Source organism: Musa acuminata, chromosome BXJ3-1, assembly GCF_036884655.1.
Source record: "Musa acuminata AAA Group cultivar baxijiao chromosome BXJ3-1, Cavendish_Baxijiao_AAA, whole genome shotgun sequence".
NCBI classification, from domain to species: domain Eukaryota; kingdom Viridiplantae; phylum Streptophyta; class Magnoliopsida; order Zingiberales; family Musaceae; genus Musa; species Musa acuminata.
In genome coordinates this window covers 5,621,471-5,640,833 of record NC_088349.1, presented here as the reverse complement: position 1 = coordinate 5,640,833, position 19,363 = coordinate 5,621,471, and the positions used below count along the sequence as shown (strand labels likewise).

Genomic DNA, 19,363 nt, shown 5'->3' with positions numbered 1-19,363 from the left:
TCTACCCTACCAATTGTCCCCCTCCACCATAGCTATTACCCCACTCCATCGAACCCGATGGAGCATCTTAGTTGATATCAGAAAGATGAAAATATAAATTTCAACTTAAGGTGATAGAAAAAATAGATCAACACATGACATTATGGTAAAATAAAAATTATAATAGTAAAGAAAGCGAAAAGGATTATGACGATTAAAAAAAAAAGCTACAATTCGAGAGACATATAAAAGGCCAAAGCAAGAAAATAAAAGAGAAATTAATTAAAAAAATAAAAAAAATGATATACGATGGGGAGGATGATAGACATTACAGATGGATATCAATAATTAAGAAAGCATTATTTTATAAATAAAATATTCTCAAAAAATATATGAGTATCTATATTTTAAGAGTATTATGATCAATAATAATAGAAGGACGATCCAATTAACGAACCAGAATGATCAGGATCTGATTCAGGGATTTCTGGTTGGACCAATCAATCCAATCCGATCTTGGTAACTATACTATGAGACTATGGTAGCAACTCATCTAACTCATGTCCTGTAACACTATCAATATCGTAATCTTCACTCACAATAAACAACAGACATCCTATCTGACCCGCCACACACATCATGATCAGAAGCCAAAATGTTATGTGGACCAATCTATAATATGCGGTGCCCACGCATGGGAAAACAGAATGAAGTCCACGTAGACCCTATACTAGCCTAAAATTTACATTTCAACACCATTATATTGGCGTACCCACTCACAGATGTATTAGTAGATGCAGATCACTCTGATGAGACATTATAACGTGGTCGAATTATATCATACTTGTACTGGTGGAGCCACAAAATCCATCCTTGCTAACTAGAGGAGATCAAAGTAATATATAATTCTTAAGATAAAAGTCAAAAGGATGGAATTGCTGATAGAAGTAGATAAGAGTGCGAAAGTATTCACAAGAAGTTAATTAGTAAAGAAGAACTTGCCTTTTAAAGATGCTCGTCTTGTCTTAGCTTTGGCCTCTCAGCATAATCATTGTGATGAAAACCTGGCAAAAGAGAGGGTCACAAAACCAGTGACAGGCACTTGGTTCGCTTTCACAATAATCCAGCAATATGGTCTTCTGTGAGTTGAATCTGGTTCTGCAGCTCAACTCCTGAGTTCTGGTATACAAGCAATGCCGACCAGTTCTATTTTAGTACAGAGAAGTCATCATATCCAATTTGAAGTGGTAACTATCAGCAATATTATTGCCAGACATGTCTGTCCTGCACAGAATATTTTGTTGGTTGTCCATTTTGCATCTAATGTCTTATAAACCTATATAGTTCATGACTTTTCAGACATGTTTTCTGAACACTTGCATTGAATCATGAGAAAAGATCCCATTTTCCATTAGATGAACATGCAGTATGATTAGATTCATGGTGGCTACTAAATGGAAATGTCAAGCAATTTAACCTTTATAGTAGATGCCAGTTTAAGGATTATTCCCATCATCATGGCCACCAGGAAAGCCATGTCCCATATTGACATATTGAGGCTGAGTAGGTGCTCCTGCTTGTTGAAGCCATCTTGTAAGGGGGGAAGAGCTATAGTTCTATATCTGCAACATATGGAATGCCATGAAGTGAATGGTGGAACTAACAATCGTAGAGAAACTAAAAGAGACTAATAAAATTCCTAATAGTATACATGCACGCTGATGAGAGTTAGATTTCCCAGATTATAGGCAACTATTAGAGACTAAAATGACTCATTATGTAAGCAAATAAGAAATCAACTTTATCGGAGGCTTCAAGTAAAAATTTTGGCTTACAGGTACACCAGTGAGGCACACAGCATCCGAAGCATAAGTTTCTGTTCTTATCCATCCGACCGAGCAGAAACATCACAGCTGCCAACTTGAGGATGAGAGCCAAGTCAAGCTAAAATCTTCTCACAAAAGCTTGTCTCTGAAGATTTGTTCCTGCCTCACTTCTTGTCCACGTCCATCAGTAGCCCCACCTTTAGAACCTGACCTCCAGAAGTATTAATAGAAAATTCATAAGCTCTGGATATTCTTTGCCCGAGAGAGAGTCAATCAATGTACCAAAGACAATTTATAAAATGTGCATGCTTGGAGCTACAAACCATAAACAAACAACAACGAGTAATGTATTAACTATGTATCTGATCATAGATGTTCACTGAAGCAAACATATAAATCAAATAAAACTGAAGAAGTCTCAATAATTGTGTTTGTTGTAACATAGTGTTGTCTGTAACCTGAAGGGCAAAGGCATTTAATTTGTGTTATGTTTATCTAAACCTCCTACAAGCTAGTAGCGGCATAATGCCTCCTTGATAACCGGTCATATCAGCTTTTAAGTACAATAACCAACATAAATAAATTTCCAAACTCATGTATTAAGGATTATGTTCAGATACTACTTTTCCTCATTTGAAACTAGTGAGATTTTTAAAACTAAGAATAAAGGAATCTCTAAGTAACTCAGTTCTTCAAGATAATGGATTCAAACAACATAAAAAGACAATACATGAACTTTCCATGAAGTAGCTTCAGAAAAACTTTGTATAGAAGCAGACCATAAGTTAGTTTAGGAAACAAATGTTAATGCAAGAAATGTTTTTTCTGCACATAAGTATCAAAGACTTGCCAACAAATTCTGTGTCAAAATCTGTTTACATTTTGTTGTTGAAGAGCATATAAAACTTCTCCTATTTTTGCGAGAAGATTAAATATTTGGGCACCACCTGCAAAATATACATATAGCCACAGAGGATAACTGGTCTTCCTACTTTTCATTATAATAATTTAACTCTAGAATATTTGCCTCTTGGAAAATTGAAAAAGAAGTTACAAAAAAACATCTATAATCAAGACCGATGCAGGCACACCCTTGGATCAAGAAAGATAAGATACTACTCTCATAGGCTTTCACTTTAAACAAACACGTAACACAATTTATAGAACCTCAAGCTACTAAAGACATTTTATTAGAGAACAGTTCAGTACGGTAATTTTGGGACTTTATGGCATACCTGAAGCTGTGTTCAGAAAGAACCAACAAGTGGGCAGAAAGGCTTTGTGTGGGAGAGTCGATGAACAAAGCTTAAACAAAGGAGGTTCCCTTAAAGTTACAAGATGACAGGAAGCTCTAGACTAAATATCTTGCTGCGAAGGAAGGAAGACAGATACCAAATGATTCTAAACCAACCTATATGGTACTACTAGATATTTTCTTTCGACATGTCAATACACATGGATAGGAGACCAATACATGCATTGAATTTGAAAGCAATCATAAGAAGCAAAGAAGGGGGGAAACCTAGGTGTTTAATGAATGATGAAAAAAAATAATGACTTATCAATTCAAGTACAATTTAGTTACCAATTAGCTTGGTTTTTTTTTATTGGCAGCTCACATTCAGAGATAACAAGTACCAAATGGTTATCTTGCATTTGAATCCACACGCCAAACTTATTAATCCTTCAACTAGCCTGTGGATGAGTGGGTGTATAAAGCTTATATATGATGCTGAGTCCTATCCTACTAGCTTAATCTTCTGAAAGAAGTAGTTAACCAATCAATTTTCTTTTATGAACTGTAACCAAATCACCTCCCATACTATATCGACCTGACCATTGGACCACCACATAACCCCCTTAGCCAAAAATTTCCTTAATGTCATGTTTAAGTTAACTTTTCTATGAAGTTTTGGAGCTCTCTGCTAAAACAGCCAGAGGATTTTATTTGCCAGTTTGTTCCCTACACCATGTTTAAATTCTTGCAATATCTCACCTAAAGGGTTCGATAAGCAAGAATTCAATGAGAATTCCTAGTTGTTTTTGTTGATGGAAAAAAGCTATCTATTTCAAAGAGCATCGAGCCATTGATTCAAAAACTATGGAGGTCCCTAATTAATGAAGACAATTTTGGTCACCATCCTAGCTAGGATCATGAGGGCTGGCTTGGCCATTTTGTGCCAAGAAAGACAGCATATCTAAGCAGGTCAGAGAAAAGCTAAGGTACAAAGCCACGTTATGGCGCAACAAAGTGATTCAAACCGAAGTACAACTCTGCTTAACAAAGTTCTTTGTTGACTCAATTGGATTTGACCAAGCCGAGATGTTTCACGGCAGAAAATGTGAACTAAATCGAATCTTGCAAAAGAGAGAGAGAGAGCTGAGAGTGTTCCTGAGAGAATCTTCCTCTGACACTCAAGTCAAAACATAATATGATTTAGGAATTAAAATGTGAAGTCCCTGTAATGATTTGGCCTCAATGGCAACCTACTCGTACAGATCATATGAGGTGGTTGATTTGGCACTACTTCAACTGGGATATTGTCCACAACCAACATAGCAGACAAGTATGATCTACATCAGCTGTGTAGTGACAATGTCTGAGATTCAGTGGTTTGGGGCCATCGATGACATAGTGACTTGAGAGCGCAAATGCCACGTGTTGCTTTCTTGGTTAAACAGAGGAAGATTTATCTTGTAGACACCATTTTTTTTTAATATTATTCAGTTGACTGATAAAATCAAGAATCAGCTATTATTCAAAACGCCATCTGAACCAAGCAATAAAAGAGATGGTCGCATACTCGATCAAGTGCCAAAGAATTAAACTATCTACAGCAAGCTGCAAACAGATGCTTTCGGGGGGGAAAACCACATTCGACCGAGGAAAACTAAGAACCGATACCTAAATCAAAAGGAACCAAGCACGAAAAATATATCCCAGTCCGCAGAACGGAAGGAGGTATATTGATCGAGACGTACTTGAGGGTTCCGACCCCCAGGGTAGACGATGTCGAGCCTGATGGGGATTATTCGAGTGATGGCGTCGGGTTCCTCCAACACTGGGAACAGAGGACTGATGCTCTTTTTAACGGTCGTGGGCGAGGGAGTGGTCGAGCGGTCTGTTACTCCTGCGGAACTAAATAAGAAAGACAAGTGGACGATATGTGCATGCAGCGCAACCGATTTGTCATGGTTGGCATGGCTCGTCAAATCATGTTGCTGCGAATTTAAATGCGACACAAGCACTTCTTTTTTTTTAAAAGGAAAAACTTAAATTATCCGTTTAATACGCAGAAGGCTTTGCTCCTCAGAAGACAAGCCCTCCTAAACTAATAATTTAAAAAAATTAACACAACGATTAGCTTCTCTAAGAATACCAAAAAAAATTATACTCCTGAAATATAGTCAGATAAAAAAATATTTCAATAAAAAGATCGAGAATCACGCGGCACTGCTCTCGTTGTTAAGAACTTTGGAAGATCTCGTGCATTTGGTGTGTATATATATATTGATTAATCATCTTGCGTCACCTAAACAAACTCAAAATTATAACCAAAAGGGATCGAGTTTTCTTCCCTTACCTTTCATAAAATAGACCGAGGATCATCCACGAATAATGGTAAACGATACAATCTCCTCCTCTGTCATCGGGTTCGCGAGCTTGCTGACGAGCTCTGCGACGCCACAGGAGCGACTGTGGGGCGGGACCAAGTAGGAGGAGCCGGGGATGAAGGGCAACCAATCGGGGGCCTCTCAACGAACTACGATGGCATCCTCGAGGCAGCGAATCACCAGTACCTTGATCTCCGAGAAGCCCTCCGGCTCGAGCTCCGCCCTCTCGGCAGCCGGAGAGGCCCCGATTAGGGTTGGGGCAGAAAGGACTCGAGCCATAAAAAACGAACCGAGCGAAAGGACCGAACAAGAACGGGAAGCGTCGATAGAGGTCGGAGGGGGATGCAAAATATAGAGATGGAGGACGGTGAAGGCGAGCGGGGTAGTATCCGGTTAGCGAATTCTTCGTTTTAGATATCAGGATCCGAATAAATTTGGATCAGATGCAATTAAACGCCTTCTTGATATTAAGACTAGGATTAGATCAAACAAATGTGAACCAAACAACAACTGATCGAGCCAAATCCAATTTATCATAAGAATATCCATTGGTGTTACCAAGTATTAAAAATTAGACTGATTAAGGATTATTCTTGTAGTTAATTACTTCTAATATCCATATCTCTATATTTTTAAAAGTTATATTAACATCATTATAATTATAAAAAAAATTATGTATCAACGAAAATATGAAAAAAAAAGAAGATAATTTTAATGTATAGTGATGGATGACATTGGTGGTGACGAACGATAATGTCATTGGAGGTCACATGAGGCTATTGTGGATAAGGAGAGTGGTGATAAGATGTGAGGATCGTTCTGCAACTACGTCGATGGCCCTCACCTTTCATCACCATTCTTTTCATCCACAATAGTCACTCGTGGCTTCCAACGGTGTCGTCGTCTATCACCACCAACACCATCCGTCATCACCAATTGAAATGTAAAACTATCTTTTATGTTTATTATATTTTTGTTAGTAAAATGGATGACGCTAGAGTAGATAGATCAAGATAATTCACTTTCATAACTATAAGGGTACTAATATAATTTTTTAAAGTGTAAGGATCAGAATACTAAAAATAGCTAACTACAAGGGGTAATATATAATTAACTCTTAAAAATGTCATATAAGATTTGTTATATGGTGCTAAGATTAGAATAGTTCTAATAAGAACCTTCTAAAAATTTAGCGTTAATCAACTAGGAATAATAATAATGATGAAGAAATATATATCAATAAAGCGTAATGGAGAAAGTCAAATGCAATGATCTCTTTATTTCTAGGAAGAGCATTCAAACTAATTCATGTAATAATGAAGAAAAGAATATTCATCAATAAGCTGTAATCAAGTCAATCATCTCCTCTGATACAAGATTGGATACAATCTGACATACCAAGTATACAGGCGTTTCAACACTGCGCAATGAAACCTTGTCCTTGTTTCCTGCCATGGAAGAACACACCGGTCATTTTGGTCTAACTCATGTTTGCTTCCATAGTTTAGTAGAAAAAGACTTGGTTACAGTCTCATTTAATGGAGCTCAAGTCCAAGAATGATCACCCCACCATTCCACCATTCTGGAAGAACAATACAACGCATTCTTATTAGAGCAGATGCTGATTGCTTTGTGTGGTTGCACCCTGTGGAAAGCCGGCAAATGGGTCGCCGAAGGGGTTGGCAGAGGCCATCTGCTGCTGAGCTTGCTGAGGTTGATAAGGCACCATCATACTCGTATCCTGCTGCTGATAATACTGCTCCTGCTGTAGCGGCTGCTGTTGATAGTAGTAATACTGCTGCTGCTGCTGTTGTTGCTGCTGTGCCATCAAAGCCATCTGCACGCTTGGTGGCGGCGCAATGCTGTTCGACACGGCGAAGGGATCATTGTAATCGGAAGGATTGGCGTCCAGACCGCCGCTGCTGTAAGCACCAGCAATTTGTTGGCTCCTAGTTGAATCTTCGTAGAGACTTTCTAGCAACAGCCTGTCGAATCCGCCAGCCTGCACAGCAAAATGAATGCTTGGTTGTTGTCTCTACCACCAAATGCAGCAGATAGGAAGAAGCTCTAATTCAATGGTTTTCTAGGAAGCTTTTGAATGTTTAAGAGAAGGAGCATGAATGGTTGGAGGGTCTGAAATGAAAAATTGGTTATGATGTCAAACCACTAACAATGATGAATGAACTAAAACATTTGTGGTTGTGACATATATGCGTGTAATAAATATTCATCAAACAAATTCCAATTTACAGGAAAAAGTTATACTAAAAAGTTCTCTTACAGTAACAGCTAAATAGATTTGGAGGTTTTCCTTTGAAGAAAGCAATGTAAATTTCGATGATCATGTAGATGCATAAGACCCAAAGATGCAAGAAGTTGGAACTCTCAAAGAGGTAGCTTATTTGCTTTCAGTCTTGCTTCTTAGTAAGACTTGGAAAGGCAGACTGCAAGAGAACAATTTATTGCAACTGCTCTAACCTTTAAGTTCAATGGTCAATTCAAGTGCCAATGTATCCACATAACAAACGTACCAGTTTGCTTTCAACCAACTGGCTGGTGTTGCTGCTCGCAGTAGTGACCAGTGCTAACTCCCATCCGGAAGAATCAGTTCCAAACAAGTCATGAGTTGATGAAGGCTTTGTATCATCCCCTGTAAATTCAAGAAGTATAGTTGCTTGCAAAAGTTTGCAGCAAAGTTCTACACTAAAATAGAGAGAAGCATAGACAGAGAGAGATATTATCATTTACGCAAGATTTATTGGAGATTTAATCTGAAATGCATAAAATGAAAACTAGATTACCTGGAGAAATGATGGCAAGGGCCAAGGCATTGCTTTGCTCAAGTTCGGCAGCAACGGGATTTATTTCATCCAAGCCCTGCATATTGACACTGGATATGTTTCATATGCTACAGCCTCGTCATGAAATAATCGTACAAAAGGGTATACACAAATTACCAGCAAGTCTCCGGTAGTAGCAGGCTGAGCTTCTTCTTCAGTTATAGGTTCAGGTTCAGGTTCAGGTTCCGGTGGCGGTTGCTCTTCTGGTGGTTGTTCCTCTTCCGGTGGCTGTTTCTCATCTTCCTCATCTGGATTTTCGTCCTCTGCAGGTGCGGCTTCTTCTTGTTGGTAAGTTAATACTTTCCTATCTTCATATTCCTGGTTTAAACATGTTAGACACAGAAAACATTCATTTGAAGTGCTTTAACAACATACTCTAAAGTTACTATATGGGAGATTGACATTTACAAGCAGTTAACATGTTGGAAAACAATTACATGTCACAATTCATGTAGCGTCTTAAAGTACATCCACACAAATCACTGGTCTGAACGGTGCACAAGAGCTCCATTTCAATTGATTTAGTCTCACATTGTGAATAAACTTCAAACAAGGAAAAAGAAATCTACTGGCTTCTTTTCTTACTAGTTAATTGCAAGAAAAAGCTACTAGTTAAACAGGACTTAGCTGTTAGCAATATATGTACAATTTAAAATTTTGCACCCGGAAACTTAATTACACTCACCAGCCTCTTGCTTGAAACAGAGCCAACCCCAGGTGCTTCTCTGACATATTCTTCCATTGTTGCAAGGAACGAAGGAGGTGGCTAAAAATATGGACCCCCAAAAAAAAATCATTAGTAGGAACGTCACTGAGCAACAACAGAAACAACAGAGTATATCTAGGACTTCCAGTTCTGATAGCATGTTAAATTTTTAACTCTTCATCCTAAAACTTAAGCTGATAGGTGAGATAGGATCTAACATTTTAGATTATAATAACTATTAATTTTGACAATATTTGATGACTGAAATGAAATGTTTGAAACTACCTAATTCAGTTTGATTGGTTTAACTGGTATAAGAAAAAGTATTCGTATCAGTCTAAACCCAACAACAATAGACGTGAAAACCTGTCTCAGAGTTGGGAACTGAAAGGTCCTTGCAAGCTCCAAACATTTGCCAAATTCATAGAACTCAGAAAGAGATTCTGCCTGCCAGGGATGAACAGAGAAAACTTCAGAAAATCAATGCCAAATGAAAAAGATAATTATGCAATTTTATATTTAGAATTAGTTGGCCATGGTAAAAAGCATGAGATCTTATACCTGCTGTCCAGCTCTCTTGTAGATATCAAGCGCCTTGACAGCATCATATTTTGACATATCAAAGAACTGCATAAAATGCAATAAGATTAACTAATAGAGAACCAGAATCTCCTTTTGATAAAGAGATTAAAAAAATTATCATAAAAACCAAAGTACCATATCCACAAGATTGATGATCCCATCATTGATTGCACAATATATTTTAAAGCTCTCTTTCAAAACCTATATAATAAAACAGGAAAATTTATCAGCTTCATGATTTTAATTGGGAAACTTTGTTTATTCTACAAGAAGCTTGCCCTATTTAAATTAATCAGGTTCCGTTGATTATTTTTTCATGGCACAATATGGCAATATCTACTTTGAAAAAAGCTCTAAAATAACAAATTTTGCAATGATAAAATATATAAATTCGACCACTAATACTTAGTGAGATCAAATAGAATGTAAACTGGTTAAGGAGGTACAAAGCAAAGCTAGCACGTTATCAAAGGTAACCAAGAGCCTTCAACCCATGGATGAGGTAGGGAATAGGGACTATGACCAAGGTCAATAGGCCCACACCATGAGAAGGCTATCCTTTACTGATAACTTAAAGAATCAAAGTTCCTATCATATGCACCAAAAAGGTGAAGGACATGCCACCCCATATTAATGCATTATATGAAAGCTTTAGTTCCAGTGTCATGATAAAATATTGACTTCACACACATGGTCTAGATAGAAATGTATATTGGTTTGCTCCTGATATCTGGGAAAATAAGGTTTTTCATCTCGAGGATTAGGAAATGATGACTTGATTTCTTTTTAATGGGCATAATAGCATTAAGATGCTTATGATATTGTTTATACACCAATATGGATGTCAAATGGTTTCCTGGACATTCTGGATATAGTGCTAAATTCAAGTCCATCATGTTCTCATACTCAGAAAGGTGAAAAATACAGTAGAAAATAATAACAAGAAAAGAAAAGAAAACTAGATTGGATTGTCATGATTCCTATAACAAGCCAAGTAGGATGATCAACTTCTTCAAATTTTTTCATAATCATGAAATTATTTAGAATGATATTTCAAGCATTTTTTGAATCAAGAGATCAGGGTATCCTTCTACATAATAATTCTTAGTAATTTGTGAACAGATAACCACAGACCAGCACTAGAGCAGACCAAGACATATAATACCTACCATAAGAATTTTACAGATAAAATTATAGGGAATCTCAGGAAAAAGAAACTTTCAAACTCATGTTCAAATGCAACCACGAAAAAATTAAGCATACCAGGGCTAATGCATATTGAATAAGGAAGTTTCCGCATGCTGCTCCTTCAGGCTACAACATTTAAGCCAGATAAAGTAAGCATTGTAGACAAATAAGAAGGATGACTGCAGTTTTTATTTTACCCGGCAACCTATAAGGCGGAACAGTAGCTGTTGCAAAGCGAGCAACTGTTCTAACAGATCAGGACAACATAGTGTTCTGGTTCGACTATGTCCCTGGAAATTTGCACAGGGAAAGAAGAGGATAATGCTGTGATCCAACTAAAAGCTGAAGAATACGTGTAACAACGAGAAGAGTGAAGCCTACTTTGGCAGACTCCTGTGGAGATTTCATCAAACGTTCTGCTTCAATATCATATTTTAAGATCCTAAAACAAGAAAGCCGCTCCTCTAAGTAGAGTGCATATGTTCGTACCCATGCGGAACAATCCCAAGCTACATGAAGAAAAATCTAACCATTATGAATAGACTGAAATTTTCCTTTCAGTCAACACAATAGTATGTAGAATCAGCATTCCAAAAGAATGAAGAAAGAAATAAACCTAGAGGACCAGAATCATCCTTAAAGTTGGATATATGTAGAACATTTCCTCGACGAGAATAAATCAATAGCTCCTCTCGGAATGTGGGATCGCCCTCTCTCAATGTCCTGTGAATAACTATCAGGGTTTTCAAGGCAACCTGTAAAATTTCATCCACATTTATTTATCATATTGGAGGATAAAATATAAGTACCAGAAGATTCTCGGTGTAAAATATCACTGTTTTTATACACTATCAATCCAGCAGATTCAGTATGTGGACAATTAGAATTGAAATATGCATTCTAGTTCTGTTCAAAAACTGAGCTAATGTAAACTTGAATGCTTGAAACCTTGATTGGTCTAAGGGGCCTGGTTGTGTAAAACAACTGAGGGTAAACAGTTCTTAAGCCACATAGCTTATGACAGCTTTGTTGCATTCTTTAATAATTACCATAAGCGATGTCTAAAGTAAACAAGAGATAAATGTATAATGTACCCAACAGAAATGCCTACTGTTCAGAAAGAAAAGCAACATAGTATCTGGAACTGGAAAAGGTTAGTCTTGTACCATTGCACAATACTTTCTTGCATCCAATAGAATGTTAAAAACTACTGCAAGTAGAATGATAACCAAGGATCGCAAACAAGCTGTTAAAACAGATTATGTTCATAATGACATTAGACAAAGGATTTGGACATACCATCCAATTATGTGTCTTGGACAATCTTCTGCCAAGTGCATATATGCAGTAAGCTACATCTGCTCGTGGCCTCACCACAGACGTAGCAGCAAATATTGCTGAAACAAAAAAAGGATCAAAATAAAAAGATGTGCACAATTTAAACATCCAAACAAAATGGCCAATTCAACAAACAGAAAAATAATACGACCAAGAGCATGAGAGTGCAAAGAATTCAAATGTTACAAAAATTTGAATATCATGCTCCAGATTCATCAGACTCTTCTGCTAATCAACACAGGTTTATGTATAATGAACCGAATTTCCAAATAAATAAATGAAATTAATTGGAATGCAGAGCAATTGCACACCAACAAATGGAGGACCATAATCAAGTTCACTCACTCCGCACGTGCCGCTCCTTCGGTGGGCATTCTTCATGGTTTGTTGCCTTCACAATTGCAATGTCCAAATCCTAATCAAGGAAGCAATAAAACAAACACGTCAGAGGGATACAACATCTATCAACCTTCAATTCCAACAATTCCTAAGACGAATTCCAAGAACAATTCACATACGAAGAGACAGAATTTAGATTCAAATAAATGGCTCAGACCTTGAATTCGCTGTTGACCTTGGCGAGCCCGACCTTGGTGGAATCCTTGAGGGCTCCGTAGGCCTTCCGCCATGTCCCCATCCACCTTGTCCTTACTTCGAATCCTTCCTGCCCCTAATCCCACCTTGCGTCTCCCGAAACAAGGATTGAGAGAGAGAAAGGCGATCTCTTACGGAGTCGTAATCGCGAATCGTCGCACCACCCGCCACTTTCGGGCCTTCCCCATTCTTCCTCCGCTATCTCCAATCTCGCTGTTAGACCTCTATAACAAGGGCAGTTGATATACACCACTCTCTTTTCACTGCTTGTGCTCCAGTTGTCCGGCTAACTTGGGGCCCAATGAAGAGAGAACAGGTGAGAGTGCACGAAACATTAAAGGGGGTGTTCCTATCAAAGGGATTCGAAGTCCCTCCCTTGTGATGCCTCGCGAGTCACCATTGTGACGACACTAACGAGCGCTTAGGATCGTCCAATTTTCATCCGACGGCTGTTGGCTTTTCTGCACCGTAGTTATGCGGTATGAGACTTCGTTCCCGCGGTCCGCCCTCTGGTCTCTCTCCTCCAGCCTCTTTGATCTTTCTCTGTTTTGGAAGCCAAAACCTAGGGTTAGGTTCAGGGTTTGTGGTGATCTCGAATAGCGCTAGGGGCATTCTACAACGGGATAAAGGGTATGAAATGCTTCGGCGCCGTGGCTTTCTCCTACCTCGTTGCCCTGCCTGAGGAGCGCTGGCCCACATGCTAACGCCGGCGAAGGCGACCACTGACCCGCCTCACCGCCCAGGTCTGTGCCCGATCCCTGAGTGCCTTCACGTCCATTTCGTTTTAGGTTAATAAAATTGGAATCTTTATTCTGTTGCCTTTGTTTGCCGATCTCGCGTTGTGGTCGGGTGGCGGATTAGTTATCCTTGTGTCGCATTCGAGGACTTTCCAGTATGATTACTTGTTGGTTGATTCTTTTGAACTAGGGAAGCTAGTTTAGATTCATTTGTTGAATAACTTTAATGGTCCTAAGACCTAGTAATTATCTGGATCAACAACTACTTAGCTCTTCTAATTTTCCTTGTTAATGCAACTCCGGAAGGAAGGATTCCTGCAATGAGACCTAAAGGTTGAGCACTGTGAAGGCAAATCTAGCACATTTTTTATACCAAGCAAGCTCATGCGATTAAGAGATAATATCCCAAGGCTCCATGAGACAAGATTGAAATGTAGAGGGAGGGTAGCAAGATTTAATATTTGGCAATCACATTATTCACTGACCATGAGAATCTAGTGTGATTAATTGAAGCTATTGAAATGATGCTTGCTCAATTGAAATGATACTTGCTCAATAACGGTGGATTGCATAGTCAACAATCTATTGCAACTGTTGCATCAGTATCTTGTCTTATAGAATATATGATGCTTAATACTTGGACTCCTTTCTCAAGCAACCCTTGATCTGTTAACAGCGTGAGTGATGCAGTGTTGTGCTCAAGCAGAATTACTTTAGAAGTTTTATGAATTGGGACAGAACAAAATGTTAAACAGAAGAGAAGTTTTGTATAAGATAACCATGGTAAGCTTTCTCAACAAATTGCACAAGAACAGGGACAAACCAAACTTTCAAGAAGATTTGAGAAATTTGGTTGAGGAAGCTATTTATTCTGGTTCGTCATTTTTTGTGGTACTTCAATTTTCTTTTTCTTTTTGCATGTGCTGGGGCAGGGAAGATGTTTAATTTTGTAAGCATTGTACCTTAATTCACGATACATAAAAATCGACAGGTTATGTTATTCCTTGTCACAGAGAATTAGTTTCCAAAAAGGCATTTCCTATGTTCTTTAATTACTTGTCTAATCTTTATTACTTTTCTTTTTTCCATTTCTGGTGCAACCTGATATAGTTAACTTAGGCTTCTTTCAGGTTGTTACATGTAGAGATTTTTCCCTTCAGTCATTGCATAATATGGTCCCTAGATAGTGTACATGTCTAGGGGCCTAGATGAATACGGCTGCCAAATTTCTGACTTCGTTGTTCTTCTTGGGGATTAAGATCAATGGAGGTATGCCACTTTACTTAAAAGCTGAATTTTATTGTGTAAAATCAATAAATTATACTTGAAATAGAAGAACCTGCAGAAGCTAACCATCACATTTTGGAAATTTTTAGACTAAACAATACTTGCAGGTGCCCAGTTTTGTATACTTACTTTTAATTTGACTCTGTCAATCATTTATGTGAATCTGTTTGGCAGAAGCAATGCTGGTTATGGCCTTAGATGACTGCTTTCGTGGATGTGTCAGATATCAGCGACCCTGACTACGAGTCTCCTGAATTTCTCAGGTGGTCATGAGAGAGAGGAACCTTTCTAGTGATGACCATGTGATGTGCCTGAAAGAAGTTCAGTTGCTTGTTCCTCATCAACTAGTTATTTTGTTAGTTCATGCGTGCTTTCAGTAGCAAAAATAAATGAAGGTGCTTGGATCATCTCTCTTGTTTAGATTTATAAGTAATTTCCTTTTTTTTATATGTGTTATTGGATTCATATCAAGAGCGCTTTTCATGCACCTACTGTTTTAACCTACCATAGGCACTCTGATGATCTTTTCTCCTGTAGTCAATGTTAGAGAGGGCCGCTTCACCTACCATAGGCACACTCTGATGATCTTTCTCCTGCAGAGCAGCACTATGAGTGTAATGGGGATGTCCGAAACAATGAACGTTTTGATGGCAGTTCCACCACCTGATTCCTTCACAAGATGTCAGTCAGCAAAATGCACACTTCGCCTTGAAGGACTATCATGAGATGCAAGTCACCTCAGAATCGATGTCATACCAGCATGATGGATCCAAGTGAAACTGCTATGTGCCAATCTCCAGAATTTGCTGGTTGGCTGTTAGCTTTATCATCATTTGAAAATATTATGATGTACTAGTTCAAGGATTATGTGGCTGATACCTTGAGTTGGATTATGTAGCTTTTCATATTCCAATTTACGTTAGTAAGATTGGATACTTTCGTAAGTAAGATGACTTAGGTGTTACCCATGTTATTTGAATGGAGAACAGTGACTCCCTTTATGTGCAGAAATTGTTCAGTGATTATTGGAGTAAATTGGAGTTGGGTGTTATATTTAATAGCTTCTGCTCCCTCTGTGTCTTACATTTTGTTTGAACGATTTATTTAGAAAAGCTTCACTTTATCGGTTTTTACCTGCAAGGATATCAATTTTCAGAATTTATTGCATTAATTTACTCAGATGTCCAAAACTCTCCTGAATCCTTGATAGATTCACTGAACTGTCAATCTAGACGAATCAAATCAGTTTGTCTTTCATCAAATTGGACCTAAAGGTTCATGAAGGCTTGAGATGAGCTGTATTGATATAGGATTAGTAATAGCGGCATTATCTCATATGATACCATTTATGCCATATTTTATTTTAATAGTTAAAGTCGAGTTGGATAAATTTTATGGTATTACGTTTGTAGAAGAACTAAGTATTTCATTTTGACATTGATTCTTAATCAAGTATAACATAATTCATTTTATGAGCGTAATACCTTCAAGTTTATCCAGCTTGCCTGGACAAATATAATATACATTGTGATTATATTAACATTTCTATTTTAATATATATATATATATATATATATATATATATATATATATATATATATATATATATATATATATATATATATATATATGTGTGTGTGTGTGTGTGTGTGTGTGTGTGTGTGTGTGTGTGTGTGTGTGTGTGTGTGTGTGTGCATGTATATGTATATGTATATATATAGAGCCTCAGAAACCCACGAAACCTCATCTTTCCCACTCGATCCCTCGAAGACGATCGCCGTGGGAAGAAATGACGATGGCTCTATCAGGGTTCGTGTCGCCGACTATGTGCCCCCCACGTTCCTTCGGTTTTGGTTTAAGGATCTGCGATATTTCTCTTTTCACCTTCGAAATTTAGATGGCTTTTGGTCGTCGATTGCCATTGGATCGCAGGTCATTCTCGGCGGCTTAACGTCCGGAAGAAGTAATTTGATGCATCTTAACTGCACTACGCTCATATCTGCTGCTGAGGTAACCATTATTTGGCTCGATTCTTCCTTTCTGATTGGCAACGCGTGTTTGGAGCCGTAATCTGCATTCCCACGCTTTCAGAGATTAAAATGTGGATTGAGTCCCTTACTTCTAGATCCATTAATTCGAGGAATCTGTTCTTTAGGTAATCTCTGTAATTTTGGCAAACTTTCTTGTTGTTTGATATCTTTCGTAGAGTTAAAAGTGCTAATTCAACAGAGATATTCTGATAATTATATATGAAAGTGCCATGTTATGCACAACATTGGAAACTATAATTGAGTTATTCTTTGAAGAATGTTAAGAAGTCTTATGATGGCATATCTATCTTCTGCATTATATTGGCCTGTTTATAATTGGAAAAGCAACTTATAGTTAGAAAATTCGATCAAAACCATTGAATTAACGCCATTATAAACTGGTAGCCCTTTTTCTCTAGTTTAGACTTTGTCATTTCTATATCCAACTAGATTTCTGGAGTGGAAAATTTGTCTTTCTGCCGGGCACTGATGACCTAACAAATGAAAAGCTCTGACATGAGCACATGCAGATCTCACTCTGTTCTCACTTTTGCGAATATGATAATGATCACTAGTGATGCATGCCAGAGTATTTATGCATGGATGCATACTTTTTTTTTTTATGATTTACATTAGAAAAGGGGAAATGCAAGAGCCTACCCTTTGTTATCATGTATTTAGAAGCTTTAGTTGAGCTTGGTGTAAATGACATGATCTGGCTTTCCAACAGATCAGCAGACAATAACCCAAGTTCTCAGTTACTTTTGAAAAGCTCTGTGTTTATTTAGAAGAAGTTATGTTTTTCTTTTTGATATAAATAGTGGATTACCACCTGCTAGTACAAGAATCATAAATCAATTTCAGAACTTATACATGAACAATGTATTCAGAGAAGAACTTCTAGTTGTTACTTCCTGTCTAATTGTCCTCATATCATGCTGTACATTTCACCTTTTAATTTATCTATGATCAGCATATCTATGCCATGTGACACAATAACATTAACCTTCAGGAATTTTCCTAACCATTTTCTGTGAACCTGTTTGATCATCTGTCATCATGATCTTTTCTTGTACTGTTTACTAACAAGAAGTTTGTAAACATGGGACCAATTCTTTGGTTTGTACTTCCGTAATTTTAAGTTCCCTTTATTGTTGATTAGTGCCTTTGAAGTACATTATCAAATATCAAGTAGGACTTTCAGTCTGATTTTATGAAGCAATCAATAAGTTTGATATGTGTTCAAGAATTCACATATTGGTGGTAAACTATGAATATTTTACTCTTATTTGTACAAACAGACTGTATCATATTTGGAGAACTAAGCAATTAATATAAAACAACAAAGACCAGAATAGGATAAAGATGTTCATTCTTACATTAATACGAATCTCTACGTTTTTAATGACTAAGATGCAACTCCTCCTTTCTTTCCTTTATTATCTCTTACTCTTGTTTTGTCACTTACAGCTAAATGATTGTTGGTTCCTGTACTGTGATCTTGTTCTGCTAGTCTCTCAGCTAACGAGAAAACATAGTGTGGTTATAGCTACTGTAAAAATACAATCATTTTCTCTAGTAAGGTTATATGAGATGGTGATTAAAATTTGACAGCAATTCAAAAGTTGATAGCCAGTGGTACTCTGTTCAATAATCCTGTAGTACTTTTAATTATTTGCTCTATGGTCTATATAAATTTTATGTAACCAGACACAGGTGATGTCTGCCATCTCCATTTTCACTCTAAACAAGTATAACAATAAATTAGTTTAGGCATATGCACTTTTAGAAATGCAAATGACTTGACAAATTCATGCCTTGCTTTTGACATTGAGGATGACTTGCAATTTGCACTTAGATGTGTGCTATTATTGAAATCACCTTAAGTCAGTTTCCCAGCTGTGAGATAATTTTATAAACGTCACCAGTGCCTTTGTTAAGTCTTGTATGGGAAGATGAGAGATAAATGTAGCTAAGGACAATTTGGTAACTGCCTGTGCTCCATTGTCTTCTCTTGGGTTGGTGCTGGCAAGACATCCTTAGTTGCATTTTACTATTTCATCTTTGTGTAAGGCCCAGACTGACATCTCTTGGAATTGTTGGTGAAATTGTTCGTATATACAGTTGGTAAATTCTATCATTATATTTTTGGACAATTGCCTGGGAAAATACCCTCTTTTGGGGGTTTTCCCTGATGGTATCCCCCTTTTCATAATTTTCAAACAGTCACCCCCTATTTCTAATGTTCCAAAAAAGCCCCTCAAAAAGCTATCATTTTTTCCGTCCAAATCCAAAAAAAATTTCCACCAACGGTTTACAGTGTTTTGTGGGTTAGTTTTTATCGACAAAACATTGTATAATGTTTCAAAAACACTGTATATTGTTTTTAAAACAAAACACTATACAGTATTTTTATGGATAAATACCAATCCACAAAACACTGTGAACAGTTGATGGGAAAACTTTAACATTGTATAGTGTTTTTAAAACAAAACACTATACAATGTTTTTAAAGCACTATACAGTGTTTTTGTGGATAAAAACCAATCCACAAAACACTGTGAATAGTTGGCGGGAAAACTTTTTGGATTTCGGAGGAAAAATACATGACAGCTTTTGGGAGGTATTTTTGCGATTTTTT

At 37.4% G+C, this 19,363-nt stretch overlaps 1 protein-coding gene and 1 long non-coding RNA gene across 2 annotated transcripts; both read right to left on the bottom strand.

Moving 5' to 3' along the window:
* Positions 1–864: 864 nt before the first annotated feature.
* LOC103984724 (uncharacterized) lies at positions 865–5,807 on the bottom strand. Its single transcript, XR_001978231.2, has 4 exons — positions 5,390–5,807; positions 1,815–2,011; positions 1,457–1,601; positions 865–1,158 (listed from the first exon to the last, which is right to left on the bottom strand). It is a non-coding gene; the product is annotated as an uncharacterized LOC103984724 (long non-coding RNA).
* A 908-nt stretch (positions 5,808–6,715) lies between these two features.
* On the bottom strand, positions 6,716–12,845 carry LOC135628840 (putative clathrin assembly protein At5g57200). The gene is made up of 15 exons (XM_065135773.1): positions 12,631–12,845; positions 12,420–12,489; positions 12,036–12,133; positions 11,353–11,491; positions 11,118–11,245; positions 10,934–11,026; positions 10,812–10,862; positions 9,684–9,749; positions 9,528–9,593; positions 9,333–9,413; positions 8,946–9,026; positions 8,378–8,578; positions 8,222–8,297; positions 7,952–8,070; positions 6,716–7,422 (listed from the first exon to the last, which is right to left on the bottom strand). Exons 1-15 carry the CDS (start codon positions 12,709–12,711, stop codon positions 7,030–7,032), a joined length of 1,743 nt encoding a protein of 580 aa, XP_064991845.1. The 5' UTR covers positions 12,712–12,845; the 3' UTR covers positions 6,716–7,029.
* Between the last annotated feature and the right edge of the window lie 6,518 nt (positions 12,846–19,363).